Source organism: Phyllobates terribilis, unplaced genomic scaffold, assembly GCF_046119375.1.
Source record: "Phyllobates terribilis strain yellow unplaced genomic scaffold, ASM4611937v1 Scaffold_9__5_contigs__length_417890890, whole genome shotgun sequence".
Lineage (NCBI taxonomy): Eukaryota > Metazoa > Chordata > Amphibia > Anura > Dendrobatidae > Phyllobates > Phyllobates terribilis.
This window is the reverse complement of record NW_027362769.1, coordinates 13,422,511-13,441,659: the sequence shown is the minus strand read 5'-3', so window position 1 is coordinate 13,441,659 and position 19,149 is coordinate 13,422,511. Positions and strand designations below refer to the sequence as shown.

Below are 19,149 nucleotides of genomic sequence, written 5' to 3'. Positions count from 1 at the left end.
CCCACAAACAACATGGCTGCGTCATTACAGTGACTGGCTGGCAATCCCTGCATGTTCATTGGCTCTGTAAAGAGCGCCAAACATGCAGGGCAGAGACCCGAGCTCACACCCGAGTAACCTGGAAATGCTCGCTGCTCGCCGAACATCCCGAGTAGCGTGATGCTTGGTCGAGTACCGAGCAGTGTCGAGCATGCTCACTCAACACTAATCTTTATCCATAGATTAATCATCCATGAAATCATAACTCATAAACAGAATTAAAGGTAGTCTGTCCCGCTAACACTAATTAAACAACTTAAATAAGTATGTAGTGGACTTAGCCCCTATTAAAATCATACATCTAGTATAGATTTTAGTGGATTAGTTGCCAGAATTTTTTATTTTCATATACAACTGATAGGGCTTGGGTGCACTCTTTTGCATGGCCAAGTGCTTAGTTCACTATTTCCCCTTATCAATTTGCATACTGAACACTTTGTCATATCTTGATTGACAGCACTAAAGCAATCGCTGCCTGAACTTAATCAGTGGCCCTGCACCTGCGCATGAACACAACAAGAGCCCAGGCGCTAGTCTTATAGTTGGCTCGTGTCTTGTTCTTGGCGATTTACTAAAGGCTAGAGCCAGTGTTGAGAGAGCTTGCAATGATACTATGTGAGTGTGGCAAGACTTTTGCAGTTTCAATACGGAGGTGCAGAACCACTGGTTGAGTTTAAGCTGCACTTGCTTAAGCGCTATCAATCAAGATATGACAAAGTGCCTTGTATGCAAATTGAAGGGCATAATGGTGCATTGAACCATTGACCAAGCCAAGAGTGCACTAAAGCCCCTTCATTTGATTACAAAATAACATTTTTCTTCTTTTGGTTAACTAAACAACTAAAATCTATACTACAGGAATGATATTTAAGTTAACGATCTCCAGGAAATGGTTCCTTATCCTTTGGGAAGCACACAAAAACATTTATCCAAGGCATTTTTTTTCAGTTACAGCAGTTATTATTACAAGAAAACTGCAAGACACCCAGACTTGATTCTTGTGCAAAGAAATAAAAAACTGGAGGCATTACTCAAACAAGTAGAGATGAGCGGTGTTCGACTAGAACTGTTCGCCAATCTCAAATTCTAGCTGTTTTGGGCGGTGTTCGAGTCGTTCGACGAACGCGAACGATTTGCAAAGAATTCGGCTGTTCGAGGTTATGTTCGATAACTGTTCGTGCACCAAAAGCGTGTCCTGCATGTCTGGCGCTATTTAGAGCACCAATCATGCAGGGATTGTCTGCCACTCACTGTAATGCCACAGCCATGGTGGTTGTGGCATTACAGTGATTGCCCAAATCGATGGGAACAGTGCTCACAGTGAAACATGAAAAGCCTATGGATGCGACATTTCTGGGGCGGCTGACGGCTGGTGTTTCTAGCCTGGGAGGGGGCCAATATTCATGGCACCCTTCCTGGGCTATTAATATCAGCCCCCAGCTGTCTGCCTAGCCTTTGCTAGCTATTAAAATAGGGGGGACCCCACATCATTTTTTGGGGGGTTTCCCATTTTAATAGCTAGTAAAGGCTAGGTATTCAGCTGGGGGCTGAAATTAGTAGCCTGGGAAGCTCCATGGGTATTACCCCCTTCTCAGGCTTCAAACATCTGCCCCAGCCGTCTGCTTAACCTTCGCTAGAGACTAAAATTACGGGGAACCCCACGCCAATTTTTTTTTAAATAAATCCTTTATTTTAACACTAAATGACAAGTACAGTAATCAACACTATCACTGTACTTATTATAAATGTGACTGACATGTTTCTATCTATCTAATCTATGTGTGATGCTCTATTCTTTCTGTTATAAATTGTCGGGTACCGATGCTGAATTGCCGGCCGGCTTTTTTAAAGAGACGGTGCATGAAAACACTAATATTTTTTTTAATAAATCCTTTAACACAAAATGACAAGTACAGTAACCAACACTGTCACTATACTTCTTATATATGTGACTGACATGTTTCTATCTATCTAATCTATGTGTGATGCTCTATTCCTTCTTGTCTAAATTGTCGGGTACCGGTGTATGCCGCTGCTGAATTGCCGGCTGGCTTTTTTAAAGAGAGTGCCTTCTGAGCAGTTTGTCAGCTTTTGGACACCTTTGAAGGTGTTTTCTATGTGTTTCTATGTGTTTTTGTTTGCCCGCCATTGGTTTTAACGGTGTTCGATGGTGTTCGACGGTGTTCTAAGGTGTTCGACGAACAGTTCCTCGAACATCCCTGTGTTCGACGAACTGAACCGAACCCGAACACTACGGGGGTGGCTCAACACTACAAACAAGCCTTGCCTTGTTAGCCACCCATTTTGGAAATTAAAAAACATTAACATGGTGCTTCCTAATGCAATATCTTCAAAATGGGTCTGCAACCCCAGGCTAGTACCAATTCACCACAGAACCACTCACACAGCAAGCACAACACTGGGGGTTAAAATATAGCATAGGTCCGACTCAAAAAAGAACCAGCCGCAGAAGCCACTCAAAACTATTTATGATGTCTTGGCATTCATAGAAATAATTAATATCAGAATCAGGAGCCGCTGCAGGTTTGACGCTGCATTTATACAGCGTCAAACCTGCAGCATCCAGATGTTACAGCATAGTGGATGGCATTTGTAAAAATCCCATGTCCACTATGCGTGCATCTGAGGCTGCGAATCACTCGTGGACACTGGCATGCGGCTCGTTTTTCAGGACCACAGCATGTCAAATTCTCGCTAATCTCCGCAACAGAAATTTGACCACTAATATGTATTGAATGCGCTAAATACACATGGGTCAGTGAACACATGTGGATTTATCTGCGTTCAATAGAATGCAGCATTTTGGATGCAGAAAAAAAAAATGCGTCCAAAGCGCTGCTACGTCCTGATCGTGGAAACAGAGCCTAAAATAAAAACAAAAGATGGTGTTGGCTCCCGCGTCATTTTTATAACCAGCAGAGGGAATTCCAACCGCTGAGGGCTGATATTAGTAGCTGGGGAAGGGGCCATTAGCCAGAAATAATCCCCAGCTATTAATATCAGCACACAGCTGTTTGTTTACCCTTTACTGGCTAGAATACAGAGGGACCCCAGAAAAAAATTGACGTGGGTCCCCCTATAAAATCTAACCAGAAAAGGCTAAACTAGATAGCTGCAGGCTGATATTAATAGCCAGGGAAGGGGCCATGAGTACTAGCACCCTCCACGGCTATTAATATTACACCTCAGCAGTCCCAGAAATGGCTCATCCAAAAGATGCGCCAAATCTGGAGCTTAGCCTCCTCTCTTTCCACTGCCCTGTAGTGGTGGCAAGTGGGGTAATGGGGTTGGGGTTCACGGCAGCCTTGCATTGGAGGCTGACGTGAAGCTCAGGTTAGTAATGCAGGGGGTCTGTAAGACACCCCCATTACTAACTGCGTAGTAAAATGGTCGCCGCTTTTTCCATAAAAGACACGACCAGAATAAAGTATTTTAATTAAATAAACACACGGTTCTAAAAAAAATTTTATCACACTCTGTCCATGAAGCCATCGATCTTCTGAAAAAAACATAAAACAACAAAACCATATCCCTCACCTGTCCGCCGTCATGACGCAGTCCACTATTACCGCCGATTGTCCCTCGGTGACCAGGTCACTTCTACAGCAGTGACATCAGCAATCACAGTTGTTACTGTAAAATCACTCCTATCAGTATACATTGCTGTGCAGGAGGTCACTGGGGTTCATCAGCTGATCAGCCCAGGTGAGCTCTCACCACCTTCACCCTGGGAACATTCTTCAGAATGCTCCCATGGGGAGGTTACATGAGCGATCAGCTGATCGCTTACGTGACCGCAGGTCCTGACAGCACAGTATACTGCAGGGAGCAAGCGCGCTCCCTGCAGTATACCGCCGGCCGCCATTGAGAGAACATTGCCGGGGACCAGGAGGACACCAGGGCACACCAAACAGGTGAGTATATGGATTTTTTTTATTTTTTTTACTGCTGGAGGTTCCCAGCTCTGCTGAGGAGAACTACTGCTCCCCTCAGTGGGAGCGGCGGTCAGATGAGAGGAGTTGTTGTACTCGTCTGCCGACCGGGCACCACCCACAGCGCATTTCCAGAGTGTTTCCCATCCATTGGATTTAATTGAAACGCAGCAAATCCGTAGGCGTAAATATTATACTTGCAGATTTTCTGCGTTTCAATTAAAGTCAATGGGCGGGAAACGTGCCGGAAACGTTGGGCTTAATGATCATGCTGCGTTTTTTTCCGGAATTGTAATTCTGAGTGGAAATTTCTGCATCATGTGCACAGCACGTCAGGATCTCAATTTCTATAGCTGGCAGACCTATTAACAAGCGTTTTCTAAACGCCGTGAAAACGCATCAAAAACGCTTAGTGTGCACATAGCCTAAATGTGTATTATTACTGTACTTTCTGTGGCATTTTGTTTGAAAGGAGTCTCAAATGTGACGTCACAGGAGGCTGGGGCTAGACTCACTCTTCTCGTCATCCATTGCCCTTCCTGGAACAGGAAGTTAAAGCGGGCAGTGGTACAGTTACTCACTATTTTCTTGCATCATCACTACTTCTTAAGGCTCCCTGGATCCTAAGTGATGGGTGCTGTGGGAGATGTGAGTGCAGCCCCTGCACTCTTCTTTTATCTCCCCCACTGCAGTAGCTTCTGCAAAAGAAGATGTTGTCAGTGGGGCAGACATAGAAGCACTGAGTGACACCAGTGCTTCACCACTGCTTCTAGCATCACCTTCAAACAAATCGTCATCAAGGGACAGTGCTGGTGCCACTTACTGCTTGAGGTACATCGGTACGACTCATCAATAGTGTCCTGAAAGTCTCCGTAGGAGAATTCATTTCCCAACATGGTGACCATAGCTTTCTTTCAATGTAGAAAAATTGTTCACTAGCGTCATTCTGATACAGTTCCCACTGATTTCAATCCCCTTTCAGTGGGTCTTCTACTCCCCCCTCAGGGCAAAGTTCCATGCCATATAAATGGCCTCCCAAGCCTGGGTTCCAATCTGTCAAATGTCTCTTCACGTTTCCTTGGTCATTAGGAAGTATTATATCTGATGTCCATCCTCTTCGCACATAACACCCTTTAGCATGTAGGTCTGCAAGTTGGTAGATCATAGGGCCTAATATTCAGTAGTGAAACACCTATCTGACTCATTACCAGGAAGCTGTCTCCTGTATCCCCACGTAGCCCCTCCCATTCTAGGCTAGTCCCAACTATTAACTCTATCTATGCCCAACTATGTGCATGCAAATTACTAAATAAACAAAATCACATTTAAAACTATTCAATGCATTATATAAGATAAGATAAGATAAGATATACTTTATTTTATCCCGGAGGAAATTGCGGTATCACAGCAGCAGAACACAGATCTCGAACATGACACATATAATAACAAAACATTTGGAATGCTTTAGACATTGCTTTTCAGACATTTGTTAAACACCCCCATAGCTGTTGGAACAAACGATCTCCTGTATTTTTCCTTTTTACACCTTAGTTGTATTAGGCGATTGCTGAATGTGCTCTTCTGTTTCGCAAACAGTTCATAAAGCGGGTGTGTGTTGTTGCCCATTATAGCTCTGCACTTCTTCTTAATCCTATCCTCTACCACCTCTTCAAAAGTCCCAAGCTGTAGGCCCACCGTCGCGCTAGCCTTCTTTATAAGTTTGTTGAGCTTGTTGGCGTCAGCAACACGCACACTGTTACCCCAGCAAATTATTGCCGCAAAGGTGGCACTAGCCACAATGGATTGGTAGAACACCTCAAGCATTTTGCCACACACATTAAAAGACCTTAACTTCCTTAGGAAGTACAATCTACTCATCCCCTTCTTGTAGACCTTCTCCATGTGGCACTTCCAGTCTAGCTTGCTATCCAGGTAAACCCCCAAATATTTGAAACTGTCCACCATCTCCACATCCTGACCGTCAATGGTAACAGGTAGGCATACCTTCTTGCACCTTCCATAGCTCATCACCAACTCCCTGGTTTTCTTAACATTTAGTTCTAGATGGTTAGCCTGGCACCATACTACAAAGTCCGCAACCACCCTTCTATATTCCTCTTCGTCCTGGTCCTTCCCAATACCGCCAACTATCACAGAGTCATCCGAGTACTTCTGGAGGTGACAACGGTCTGATTTATACTGAAAGTCAGCTGTGTACAATGTAAAGAGGAATGGCGACAGCACTGTTCCCTGCGGGGCTCCGACACTGCTCAGTACACTATCTGATGTAGCCGTCCCCCACCTAACAAACTGTGGCCTATCCGACAGGTAGTCAATTATCCAATTCACAAGTCCCTCATCCACCGCCATTTTAATCAACTTTCCTCGCAGTAAGAGTGGCTGTAATGTGTTGAATGCACTAGAGAAATCAAAGAACAAAGCACGCACTGTGGTTCCATCATTGTCCAAAAAGGAATGTACTGTTTGTAGCAGAGACGCTACAGCATCGTCCACACCCAGTCCCTGCCGGTACGCAAACTGAAGAGCATCAGTATGCGCCATCACCCTCGGACACAAGTGAGCAAGTACTATTCTCTCCAAGGACTTCATCGCATGCGATGTTAAGGCCACCGGTCTATAGTCCCCCGGGGAAGCCGGGAAGGTAGTCTTGGGAATCGGCACCAGGCAGGAAGTCTTCCATAGCACTGGTACTCTCTTTGATTGTAAGCTCTGGTTAAAGAGATGCTGGAAGACAGTACATAACTCATTTGCACACACTCTGAGGACACGTGGACTGAGACCGTCAGGCCCTGCTGCTTTGCCAATGGCCAGCTTACTAAACTGGTCCCTCACGTCATTTTTGGAGACCGAGAAATTATCTATTTCACCCCCTGTTAATTTAGCTAGTTGTTCCCCGGCCTCCTCCCCCTTCCCTGCTGCTACCGCACCTTTATTGCTGAATCTATTGAAGAACTGATTCATTTCATTAGCCATTGTAAGTCCACCACCCCCCTGCTCCGACCTTGCCTTAAACCCAGTCACTAGCTTCATTCCAGCCCACACCTCTCTGGAGCTTTTTTGTGCAAATTGATTTTCTAATTTAACTCTGAATGCCTCACGGGCAATCTTAATTTTCCCCTTTAGGTCTCGCTGTATAATTTTCAATGCCTCCTTGTCCTTCCTTTTAAAAGCCAGTTTTTTCATGTTTAGTAAATGTTTCAACTCTTTTGTAATCCATGGCTTATTGTTTGCATAACACCGAATCTCTTGAACAGGTACTACAATGTCCATACAGAAGTTGATGTAATCAGTAACTCTGCCAGTAATCTCATTAACATTACATTTCTCTTTCATGGTACACAACACCTCCCAGTCTGTACAGTCAAAGCAGTCTTGTAACGCCTCCTCTGCTGCTGGACACCACTTCCTTATCTTTTTAATTGTCACTGGTTGTTTGCGGACGTCTGGTTGGTAAGCAGGAGACAATAGTATGAGGTTGTGGTCAGATTTCCCCAGGGGGGGTAATGCAGCCGATGAATAAGCATTCTTAACATTAGCAAAGAGGAGATCCAGTGTGTTGTTGTCCCGTGTAGGACATTTGACATATTGATAGAACTTTGGTATTGCAGATGAGATCTTTACTCGATTGAAATCCCCAGAAATTACAGTTAGAGAGTTTGGGTGTTTAGTCTGAAGCCGGGCCATCACCCTTGACAACACATCCCCAGCAGCCTCTGGGTTCGCAGATGGTGGTATATACATCACAACTACAATAACAAGAGTGAATTCTCTAGGCAGATAGTAAGGCCTGAGGCCCACTGCTAACAGTTCAATATTTGGACAGCAATGTTTCTCCTTAACAGTTACATGCCCCTGATTGCACCATCTGTTGTTAATGTAGAGTATCACTCCTCCACCTTTTTTCTTGCCGCATCTAACTCTCTCTCTATCAGCCCGAACCATTTGAAACCCTGGTACCGAGACACATGAATCTGGGACCTCCTCATGCAGCCAGGTTTCTGTAAAGCACATATATATACCAACATTGTATCTTCAAGGGGGGTGGCAACACCTCCACTTCCTTATACCTTCACAGTGACCTTTGCACACTCATATACTTCAATACAAAATATATGATTTGAGTCATTCTATTGCTGTTAATGTACATATGGATTTCTTAATACAATAGAAAATAGAAGTCTAGAGTGATCCTTGTAGCCAGTATGAAAAGTAAAATGTTGCATTTGTTTTGCAGTTTTCTTTACATCACAATTTGTATTAAAAAAAAAAACATTTTAAAAATACATTGAATAAAGTTAATTTTCTCTCTGCAGCATTGGGGTAAGTGCAGGCACAGGGCAGGTCTGCAACGTTATTAACCTGCAGATTAAGCCCATATCTGTAGGTTAATAGCATTTTGTTGGTGACAGGTTCCCTTTAATGAATCAGCCTCAAAGAATAGAAAAAAAACTAATTTAAACAGTAAGTAATTTTTTCATGACTCAACAATGTGTGGAGGGGTTGCAAAGAAAGAGAGGAAATAACTAAACACTCCCGCATTCATAATTCCTTAGACACTAATGATTTCAAAATGTTTTGTAGCTTTCAATATTCATATTTGTAAATTAATTATATTTACTTTGCCATGGCTCAATTCAGGCTCCAAAAAGCTGATACATTCAGAATAATTTGAAAATGATCGATTGGAATTTTGCACAAAGTCCCATGTTCCATTTATATTGCACTTTCTATAAACCATTCCTAAAAAAAAAAAAGAAAAGAGCATGTATAAAAAAATTAAGTATATTATCTTCATATTGTTTACTATAGATAATATGAGAAACATGAAATACAGAGAGCTATACCACTGTACACATTTACAGACTAGAGTGCCATGGACCCACAAGTAACATTGACAATTGTACATAATGAATCAAGTGTATTGTGCCAACTACTGCTCGTATAAGTGAGTGATGGGCCCACTACTGTACAAGGGTCAACCAGGGCGATTCATCCATTTCCTTATGGGCCAGTCCAAGCCTGACTATACTATATAAAACACTAGATAACATTGTGCATGACTATTTTAAAGCATTATTTCCATTATGTTTAGATCAAATTTATGTCCATTCATGTCCATGTGATTTCTTAGTGTTTTTGCTTTTATTTTTTCCTTGCTTTTGTCTAAGAGTCAGAACTTTTTCCAAATTTTTCATTTACATACTTTTATAAGGGCTTGTTTATTGGGGTGAGTTATAGTTATTAATTTTACCATTCACTTTACCATAAAATGGACTGAAAAACGAGGAAAGAATTCCAAGTGTGGTGAAATAGGGTATGATTACAACAGTAGCGGACTTGTATAGAGATTGCTTTATGTTTCAGTAGTTAAATGATCTCTTCATTGTATTTTTTTCAGGGCAAGATGTAGGAACTTATTAATGTCAATTCTGTCTATTTGATTTTTTTTTCTCTCTACATATGTGTTAAATAACTTCATATTTTCATAAATCAGACTTTTATGGACCCTGCAATACAAGATATTTTTTACTTGTTTAATTTTGAACAGGAAAAAGGGGAAAGTAATTTCAACTTCTACAATTTTTAAATTTAAAAAAATTGCAAACATTTTTTTGCTAATTTAATCTCTTTTTAGCTGCCCTAAGAGATCATTTGATTGTAGTTTCCAGTGCATCCTGTGGTGTAAGCAATCTCCCATGAAGCCCCCATATGGCTAGGCATCAAGGGAGTACAAGTATGACAGCAATGGGAAACTTTAGAAGGCCCTTGACTGCAAAGTCAAGTTACATGCACTAAATGATCGCATCATAGGGGGGAATAGTGATGGGCACAGGAAAAGTTACGTTACACGATTGTTCCACTTAAACTCAGCTGATAGTAATTGATAATAGTATTTAAGTGGTTGATGTGTTTGTCTGAAACTAAGAGAATTTCTTACTATATGTCTTACCATTTGGTGTAATAATCTAATAACTTTTCTAATGTATTTCAAAAAATGTTCCTACCATTCCCTCTCTACTCTAACTTAATGTTTTTTTCTTATCTCCGATGACCATTCATTTGAGTCTCCTAGCATTGACTGAATATTCTCAAAGGAATTGGAAGAACCCAGCTTATAACAATGGGAAAATGGGAGGGAGCCCTACAACTAGGGAAAGGGAGAGTGGAGTACTTGTTTAACATGACATGTGTATCTAAATCAGGTGAGTAAATCAAAATAGAATACAAATAGACCACCACAAACCTGCCCACTAAATGGAGGAAAATATAGCTTACAAAATGCTGGAAAACCGCAGGTGCATTGGTGAGACCAAAAAGGTATAACAAGATGCTAGAAATCAGCAGGTGCATTGGTGAGACCAAAAAGGTATAACCAGACTTTCAAAATGCCTTTCAGGGTATACTGAAAGCCGTTTTCCATTCATTCCCTTCTCTGATTGTAACCATTGTAGGCTCCTATTAAATCCAACTTGGAAAAAATGTTAGCTCCCACAGTCTGGTTGAATAAATCCAGAATTGGATGAAGAGGATACGGATCTTGTACGGTAATTTGATTCAATTCCCGGAAATCTAAACAAGGACAGAGACCCCCATGTTTATTCTTAACGAAGAAGAACCCTGCCACCACGGGCGAAGAGGAGGGTCTGATATGTTCCTTCTCCAGACTTTCAGCAATGAAATCCTTCATGGCTTGTTTCTCAGGACCCGAAAGATTATACAGTCTGGACTTGGGTAGTCTAGCTCCGGGAAACAGGTTAATGGGACAATCATAGGCATGATGAGAAGGCAAATCCTGACACCCCTTCTCAAAAAATAAGTCCTCAAAACCAGAGAGAAATGCAGGTAAGGTCTATAGAGACTGCAGAAAGAAAGGTGTTTAATCAGTTTTCATAACAGTCATCTCTCCATTTTATCATTTCCCTGGATTACCAATCCATTATCGGATTATATTTCACCAACCAGAGTAGACCAGTACAACAGGAGTGGAAAGGCCCTCCAGGACTGAGGACCCCACCCTCAGTCTTATATCATGTACAATCTGTGTCAGACATCTCTGAGCAAGTGTCGCTGAGTCAATGGCATAAATGGGGATGGGCTTATTTAACGTGTTGCAAGTAATCCCATGAGTTCTCACAAACCCAGCATCAACCATGCTGACTCCAGCTCCCCTGTGCAAAAACACAGAAATTTTCTCTGTCCTGCTCTCTAGCACTACCTCTGCCATCAGGACAAACCGAGAGTTGCATGTAGAAGACAAACACACCCCCTGATTATCCAACTCCACACTACCAAGGGTTAATCAAGTTCCAGATGTTCCTTTTAGGTTAGGAACCAAGGGACAGTCCCCAATAAAATGTCCCTTTTTACCACAAAAAAACCACACACCCTTTCTCTTGTGGATTTAGTGGAAATATGTGATGCAGTAGCTCCCCTTAACTGCATGGGCTCCTCCAAATCCATGAGTACAGGTTCACCCCCATACCGCCCCCCCAGCAGCATTTCACTTGGCATCAGTTGCCCATCTAAGAAATTCAGAACAATAAGTCTCCACTGACAGATCCCCCTGCTGAAGGCGATGCAGCCTGGATTCAGCCAAGGAGATTCGGTCAGAATCATCATAGATGAGGGCCTGAGCCTGAAAAATCCTTCAACTGACTGGAGGCAAGCAGAGCCTTGTGGCAAAGAGAAAGCCCAGGATTAAGGATCTTCTTGTAACAGTGAGATCACAATCCTCACTCGCTGCTCCTTATATCCAGAAGAGTAAGGTGAAAACGTATCATTTAAAAGCTTTAAATACTAAAAATTTCTCTGTCTCTACTTCCTGAAAACCTGTCTGGGAGAGCAACTTTAGACTTAAGCTGGACCGGCCTACCCGCAGAGTCCCCAACATAAGGCGTCTGTGACCGCTGCTGCTATTGCTGCTGAACAGCTGATCGAAGCTCAGCTACCTCCAGAGACAAATTCTGAAGCCGCTCCTCCAACACCGAAATGGGATCCATAACAATACAAAAAAAAACAAAAAAACAGTCGTCAGTTTTTTTTTTTAACTGGCTTGTGATAATTTCACTCTAGGAATGGGAAGAACCCAGCGTATAACGATGGGAAAAAGGGATGAATCGGGGAAGGTGAGCACTATGTCAACCCCACTACAAACTAAAGTACAAACAGGGGAAACAAACAGAGGAATACACTTAGCTCCAAGATGACACCGGAGAAAGCATGGCAACAATCCACAAAAAAACTCCAAGGTAATTCTACTCTACTACTAGAATCCTAGGCCTGAATAGGTACAACACGCTATCACCAGCAACTCTCTGGAGATCTGAGTGTATTTAAGGACACAAGAAGGAAGTGCTGATCAACAGCAGAAAGGTGAGGATAACTAAGGGTCCTAAAGGGAAAGGTATAATCCCCAAGTAAGGTGAGTTTACCGCTGGGTCCTAAAGAGAGAGGAATAATAAATGGATCAGGGAGATGTTTGTAAGGCCAAATACAGCGACCATCTACAGCTGGATACCGTATGACTGTCTGTCAACCCTGACACACCAGTGACACCATTGGACCAGAGTCCTAAAAATCTATTTCATGATCTCTAACTAGTGGTGGTTATTGGTTGGGAAAAGAACATATCACATATATTTAAAACAGAGTCATATTGTGGTACCGTGTTAGCCAGAAAAATCGGTGTAAATACTTTTATGCCAAAAATGAAGGAGCTTCTGTGCTCTGAAAGCTTGCATATATACAGTACAGACCAAAAGTTTGGACACACCTTCTCATTTAAAGATTTTTCTGTATTTTCATGACTATGAAAATTGTACATTCACACTGAAGGCATCAAAACAATGGTTGTAGCTCTGTGTTCTAAACTCTGCTTCAGCCCTCAGGTCCCGCTGCCAGCCTGACTACCAGTCCAGTCCGCCAGCCTGACTACTAGTCAAGTCCGCCAGCCTTACTAACAATCCGCCAACCTGACTACCAGTCCAATCCGCCAGCCTGTCTACCTGTGTCCACCAGCCAAGTACACTCTCCAGCCCGACGGTCTGCATACGGTCCTAACCCGCCAGTCTGTCTATGGGCCAGGCTTGTCTGCCTACCCAGAGAACGTACTAGTTACCTGCCATGCATACCAGCCAGCCTACCTGGAGGCTCCTGCCAGTTACCCGTGGTGTCTGCAAGTCCGTCTTCCCGGATCACCCGTCAGCCTGCCTGCCGTGCTCATCTGCTGTACCGGTCAGTCCCTGCCTTCTGACCCGTGGGAGTCACCTGCTCTCATACAAGGACTGGTTCAGAGTAGCACCTGGTCCCTCTGCTCGGTCCTTCCCTGGTTCACGGAGTCGATTGAGCTGCCGTGCGACCTTGGTCAGTCCGAGTTGATACCTAGTTACGCCCCTCTGGTCCCTCCTTGCACCGCAGCACAGAGGTTCCACCACCCGGATCCGTAACAGTTTGCACGGGCCATGGAACCCGGTGGCCCTCAGGCCCCTTCGCTTGCTGACCTGTACCAGGAGGTTTCTCGTCAGAGATCCCAACAGGAAACCATCCTGACCTACCTGCGGTCTGTCATCTCTCACCTGGACACGCTGTCCGTCCCACCAGTATCAGCCTCAAGCCGAGCGACACCTGCTCCAGCGGCGCCTCTGCCTACCAGTGCCACGGCATCCAGCTCAGGACCCCGGCTCTCTGCGCCTCCTCGTTTTGGGGGTGACCCCGTCTTATGTCGGGGTTTTCTGAACCAGTGCACACTGCACTTTGAACTACTGGCACATCAGTTTCCCTCTGACCGGGCCAAGGTGGCGTTCATCATGTCTCTCCTCACCGGGGAAGCATTGGCATGGCTAAACCCTCTATGGGAGAGAGGGGATCCCCTGGTGTCTGATCTTCCAGCTTTCCTCACTGCCTTCCGGAAGGGCTTCGATGAGCCCGACAAAAGACTTCTACTGCCTCCACATTGCTCCGACTCCGCCAAGGGAGTCTCACTGTGAGCTAGTTTGCCATACAGTTCCGTACCCTCACTTCTGAGCTTGCCTGGAACAACGAGGCCCTGGTGTCCACCTTCTGGGAGGATCTTTCCGGACGGATCAAGGACAAGCTAGCGGGCTGGGACATTCCTACCACCCTGGATGATCTGGTCTCACTAGCCACCCGGATTGCCATCCATTTCCTGGAACGAGATAAGGAGACTGTAGCGTCGGCGTCCCTGCCCTCTGCTGGGCAGGGACGCTGTTCCCCTCACCTCTCTGCTCCGAGCCCGGCGTCCTCCTCCCGCTCTGCTGGCGGCGCGCGCTCCTTCCCGGCCACTGTGCTTGGGGCGCGCGCTCCCTCCCTCTTAAAGGGGCCGCGCGCGCCGTCCTAGGGAGTCCCCGGCCAATGGCCGGAGGACTTCACCATATATAAGGCACCTCCTCCAAAATGGAGGTGCCCGAGCAATGTTGTTGCACTGTTCACTACTCTGCTTCAGCCCTCAGGTCCCGTTGCCAGTTACCCCTTGTATAGTAGCTCTGAGGTTCCGCCTCCCAGACCCGTTACAGTTTGCTCGGGCCATGGAACCCGGTGGCACCCAAGCTCCCTCGCTCTCGGACCTCTGTCATGAACTGTCCCGTCAGAGGTCCCAACAGGAGTCCATCCTGGGTCACCTGCGGAATGTCAATTCTCGCCTGGACACTCTGACTGCTCCACCAGCAACCTCCGCCAGTGCCATGATTCGCAACCCGGCAGCCCCGCTGCCCACCAATACCATGGTATCCTACCCCGTACCCCGGCTTTCTGCACCTCCTCGCTTCGGAGGCGACTCCGCTCAGGCTCGGGGCTTCATAAATCAGTGCACCCTGCACTTTGAACTCCTGTCCCACCAGTTTAACTCCGACCGGGCCAAAATTGCCTTCATCATGTCCCATCTCACCGGGGAGGCCCTGGCCTGGCTAAATCCTCTATGGGAGAGAGGAGACCCCCTGGTGTCCGACTTGCCTGCCTTTCTCACGGCTTTCCGGAAAGTCTTCGACGAACCCGGACGGAGGACCTCATCCGCATCATCTTTGCTACGCCTCCACCAGGGAAATCTCACCGTGGGCCAATATGCCATACGGTTCCGTACCCTTGCCTCGGAGCTGGCTTGGGATAACGACGCTCTGGTGTCTGTCTTCTGGGAGGGTCTGTCCGGCCGTATTAAAGATGAACTTGCCGGTCGAGACATTCCTACCACTCTCGATGACCTAATAACTCTTGCCACCCGGATTGACCTACGGTTCCAGGAGCGTGCCAAAGAGGTCACCCGTGAGAGGAGGTTTCCACGTCTAGCTCCTACTTTTCAGAAACCCGTCACTCCCTCCGTTTCTCCCCAGGTACACTCTCCTGAGCCTATGCAGGTCGACCAGACCAAGATGGTCAAAACCTGTCAGGACTTACGCCGTGCCGAAGGGAGCTGCTTCTACTGTGGCAGTAAGGAGCACCGGATCCGTACCTGCCCGGAGAGGTCGGGAAACGCCTGTGTCTAGGTTCGCTCAGAGAGGTCGACCTAGACAAGAATAAATCCTCTCCATCTCTGCTACTGTCAGTCTCTATTATCTGCGGGGAGAATCGTTATTTCGAACTAGCCCAACTTGACTCTGGAGCGGCCGGGAATCTTATTTCACAGTCCCTGGTAGAAAAATACCGCATTCCCACCAAACCTCTGGCTGTACCATTATCTGACGCTGCTGTGGATGGGGGCCTCTTACCACGTCCCATCCAACTCATCACCGAATCCATAACTCTGCAGGTGGGAATGCTGCATTCTGAGAGCATCTCTTTTCATGTTCTGCCTGGACTCTCTCACGCCCTCTTACTAGGTCTACCTTGGCTCCAGAGACATGCACCCGTGCTTGACTGGCAGACCGGAGAAGTCCTTCGCTGGGGACAGGACTGTCATAAGACTTGTTTGGTTCCTGTTCATCCCGTCCGTCCTTCTCCTACCCCAACTAATCTACCTGGACTTCCGATTCCCATTGGTCATTTGCTGATGTCTTTAATAAAAAGGAGGCAGAGACATTACCCCCTCATAGACCATACGACTGTCCTATCGACCTGTTACCCGGTACTACTCCTCCCCGTGGGCGTATTTACCCATTGTAAGCTGCTGAGACCCGGTCGATGTCCGAATATATTGAGGAGAATTTGGCCAGGGGATTCATCCGGAAATCTACCTCCCCGGCGGGAGCAGGCTTCTTCTTCGTAAAAAAGAAGGACGGCTCTCTCCGTCCCTGTATAGACTATAGAGGCCTTAACCAGATCACGGTGAAGAATAAGTACCCCCTTCCGCTCATTCCAGAATTATTTGATCGCCTGAGGGGGGCTAGAGTCTTCACCAAACTGGACCTCCGTGGGGCGTACAACCTGGTCCGTATCCGTCAAGGGGATGAATGGAAGACTGCATTCAACACCCGGGACGGCCACTATGAATATCTGGTAATGCCCTTTGGTCTCTGTAACGCTCCTGCCGTCTTTCAAGAGTTGGTCAATGACATCTTCCGCGACCTTCTCTACTCCTGCGTTGTGGTGTACCTGGACGACATCTTGGTCTTCTCTCCGGATCTCCAGACTCACCGGAGGGACGTTCGTCAGGTCCTGCTCAGGCTCAGGCAGAACCACCTCTTCGCTAAATATGAGAAGTGCCTCTTTGAGCAGACCTCGCTTCCGTTTTTGGGCTACATTATTTCTCAGACCGGCCTACGAATGGATCCAGAGAAACTGTCTGCCATCGAGAAATGGCCCCGACCGGAGGGGTTGAAGGCCATTCAGCGGTTCCTGGGCTTCGCCAACTACTACCGCCTCTTCATACCACACTTCTCTTCCCGGACTGCCCCAATCTCCGCGCTCACCCGTAAGGGTACTAATCCCAAGAAATGGCCGTCCGAAGCAGAGGAGGCCTTTCTTTCCTTAAAACAGGCCTTCTCTTCCGCCCCGGTGCTGCATCGTCCGGACGGCAACAAGCAGTTCTTTCTGGAGGTTGACGCCTCCTCCTCTGGAGCCGGAGCTGTACTTACTCAAAAATCTTCTTCCGGGAGGATGGTAACTTGCGGCTTCTTCTCCAAACTCTTCTCCTCTTCTGAGCGCAATTATTCCATAGGAGACCGAGAGTTATTGGCCATCAAGCTGGCATTGGAGGAGTGGTGTTACCTACTCGAGGGGGCTCTTCATCCGGTAATAATTTACACTGACCACAAGAACTTGGCTTATCTCCAGCATGCCCAGAGACTTAATCCGCGCCAAGCCCGGTGGTCCTTGTTTTTTGCTCGCTTTGATTTTGTTCTACATTTTCGCCCGGCTGACAAGAACATCAAAGCGGACGCCTTGTCCCGATCCTTTCTGGTATCTGACCTCGAGGAAGAACCTAAACATATCATCGATCCCGCCAGAGTAATGCAGGTGGCTCCCGTGAGTCTAAATCGTCTCCCTCCCGGTAAGACGTTCGTTTCGGTACCTGATCGAGAGAAGATCCTACACTGGGGTCATTCGTCTAAACTAGCTGGCCACGCCGGTCAGAAAAAGACCCTCCAGCTTATTACCCGGCACTACTGGTGGCCTAACCTGCACAAGGATGTAATAGACTTTGTTTCTGCCTGTGTGTCCTGCGCCCGCAACAAAGTTCCGAGACACCTGCCAGCCGGTCGCCTCCTTCTTCTGCCAGTACCTTCTGCCCCCTGGCAGCATATAGCGATTGACTTCATAACTGATCTTCCCGTCTCTGCCGGTTGTACGGTCATTTGGGTGGTCGCTGACCGCTTTTCCAAGATGGCTCACTTCATTCCCCTGCCAGGCCTCCCGTCTGCACCCGAGCTGGCTAAAGACTTTATCCGCCACATCTTCCGTCTTCATGGCCTGCCCCGTCACATCGTGTCGGATCGTGCGGTACAGTTCACTTCTCGTTTCTGGAGAGCCACTTGTAAATTGCTAGACGTCACCCTGGACTTCACCTCCGCTTACCACCCACAGTCTAATGGTCAAGTGGAGCGGATCAATCAGATCATGACCAGTTACCTCCGGCACTTCGTTAATGCCCACCATTCTGACTGGGTGGATCTCCTGCCATGGGCCGAATTCTTATACAACAATCACGAGAGCGAATCTTCCTCCAAATCCCCGTTTTTTGTAGTCTTCGGTCAGCATCCTCGGATCCCGTTTCCCGTCTCCACCTCGGTGGACAATCCGGCTGCGGAATCTCTTGTTAACAAATTTTCCTCCATATGGGAGAGTACCCGGTCCGCATTCCTTCTGTCATCCGAGCGTATGAAAAGACATGCTGACAAAAAACGTCTGGATCCTCCTCAATTCCGTCCAGGGGATAAGGTCTGGCTCTCGTCCAAGTATGTCCGGCTCAAGATTCCTTCCTATAAGTTAGGGCCTCGGTTCATCGGTCCTCTGGAGGTCATCAGTCAGATCAACCCGGTGGCCTATAAATTGAAACTCCCGGCCAACTTGCGGATCCCTAACTCCTTCCATGTATCTCTCCTCAAACCTGTGGTACTTAACTCTTTTTCCAAGTCTACAGGCACGCCTCCTGCTCCAGTTTCCGCTGAAAACGAATTTGAGGTAGAGAACATTCTGGCCACCAAAAGGGTAAGAGGGAAGACCTTTTTTCTAGTAGATTTGAAGGGCTTTGGTCCTGAAGAGAGAACGTGGGAGCCCCGGGAGAACATCCATGCCCCTCTCATCCTTGCTAAATTTTTGTCTGGGGCCTAAAGGGGGGGGTACTGTAGCGTCGGCGTCCCTGCCCTCTGCTGGGCAGGGACGCTGTTCCCCTCACCTCTCTGCTCCGAGCCCGGCGTCCTCCTCCCGCTCTGCTGGCGGCGCGCGCTCCTTCCCGGCCACTGTGCTTGGGGCGCGCGCGCGCTCCCTCCCTCTTAAAGGGGCCGCGCGCGCCGTCCTAGGGAGTCCCCGGCCAATGGCCGGAGGACTTCACCATATATAAGGCACCTCCTCCAAAATGGAGGTGCCCGAGCAATGTTGTTGCACTGTTCACTACTCTGCTTCAGCCCTCAGGTCCCGTTGCCAGTTACCTGTCAGTTACCTGCCTGATTCCTGCCAGAGTCCTGCCAGTTTGCTGTCTGTTTCCTGCCTGATATTCCTGCTACCTGCTTGCTAGCCTGAGATCCGACGG

General features: G+C 46.8%; 1 protein-coding gene across 2 annotated transcripts in view; it reads right to left on the bottom strand.

Annotated features, from left to right (window-relative positions):
- PTH2R (parathyroid hormone 2 receptor) overlaps positions 1-19,149 on the bottom strand; it is a 2,210,872-nt gene that overhangs the window by 1,755,824 nt on the left and 435,899 nt on the right. For both annotated transcript variants that reach the window (XM_073645571.1, XM_073645570.1), the window contains exon 4: positions 8,632-8,753. In XM_073645571.1, coding sequence (XP_073501672.1) covers positions 8,632-8,753 — 122 coding nt within the window. The remainder of the gene's footprint in view (positions 1-8,631; positions 8,754-19,149) is intronic.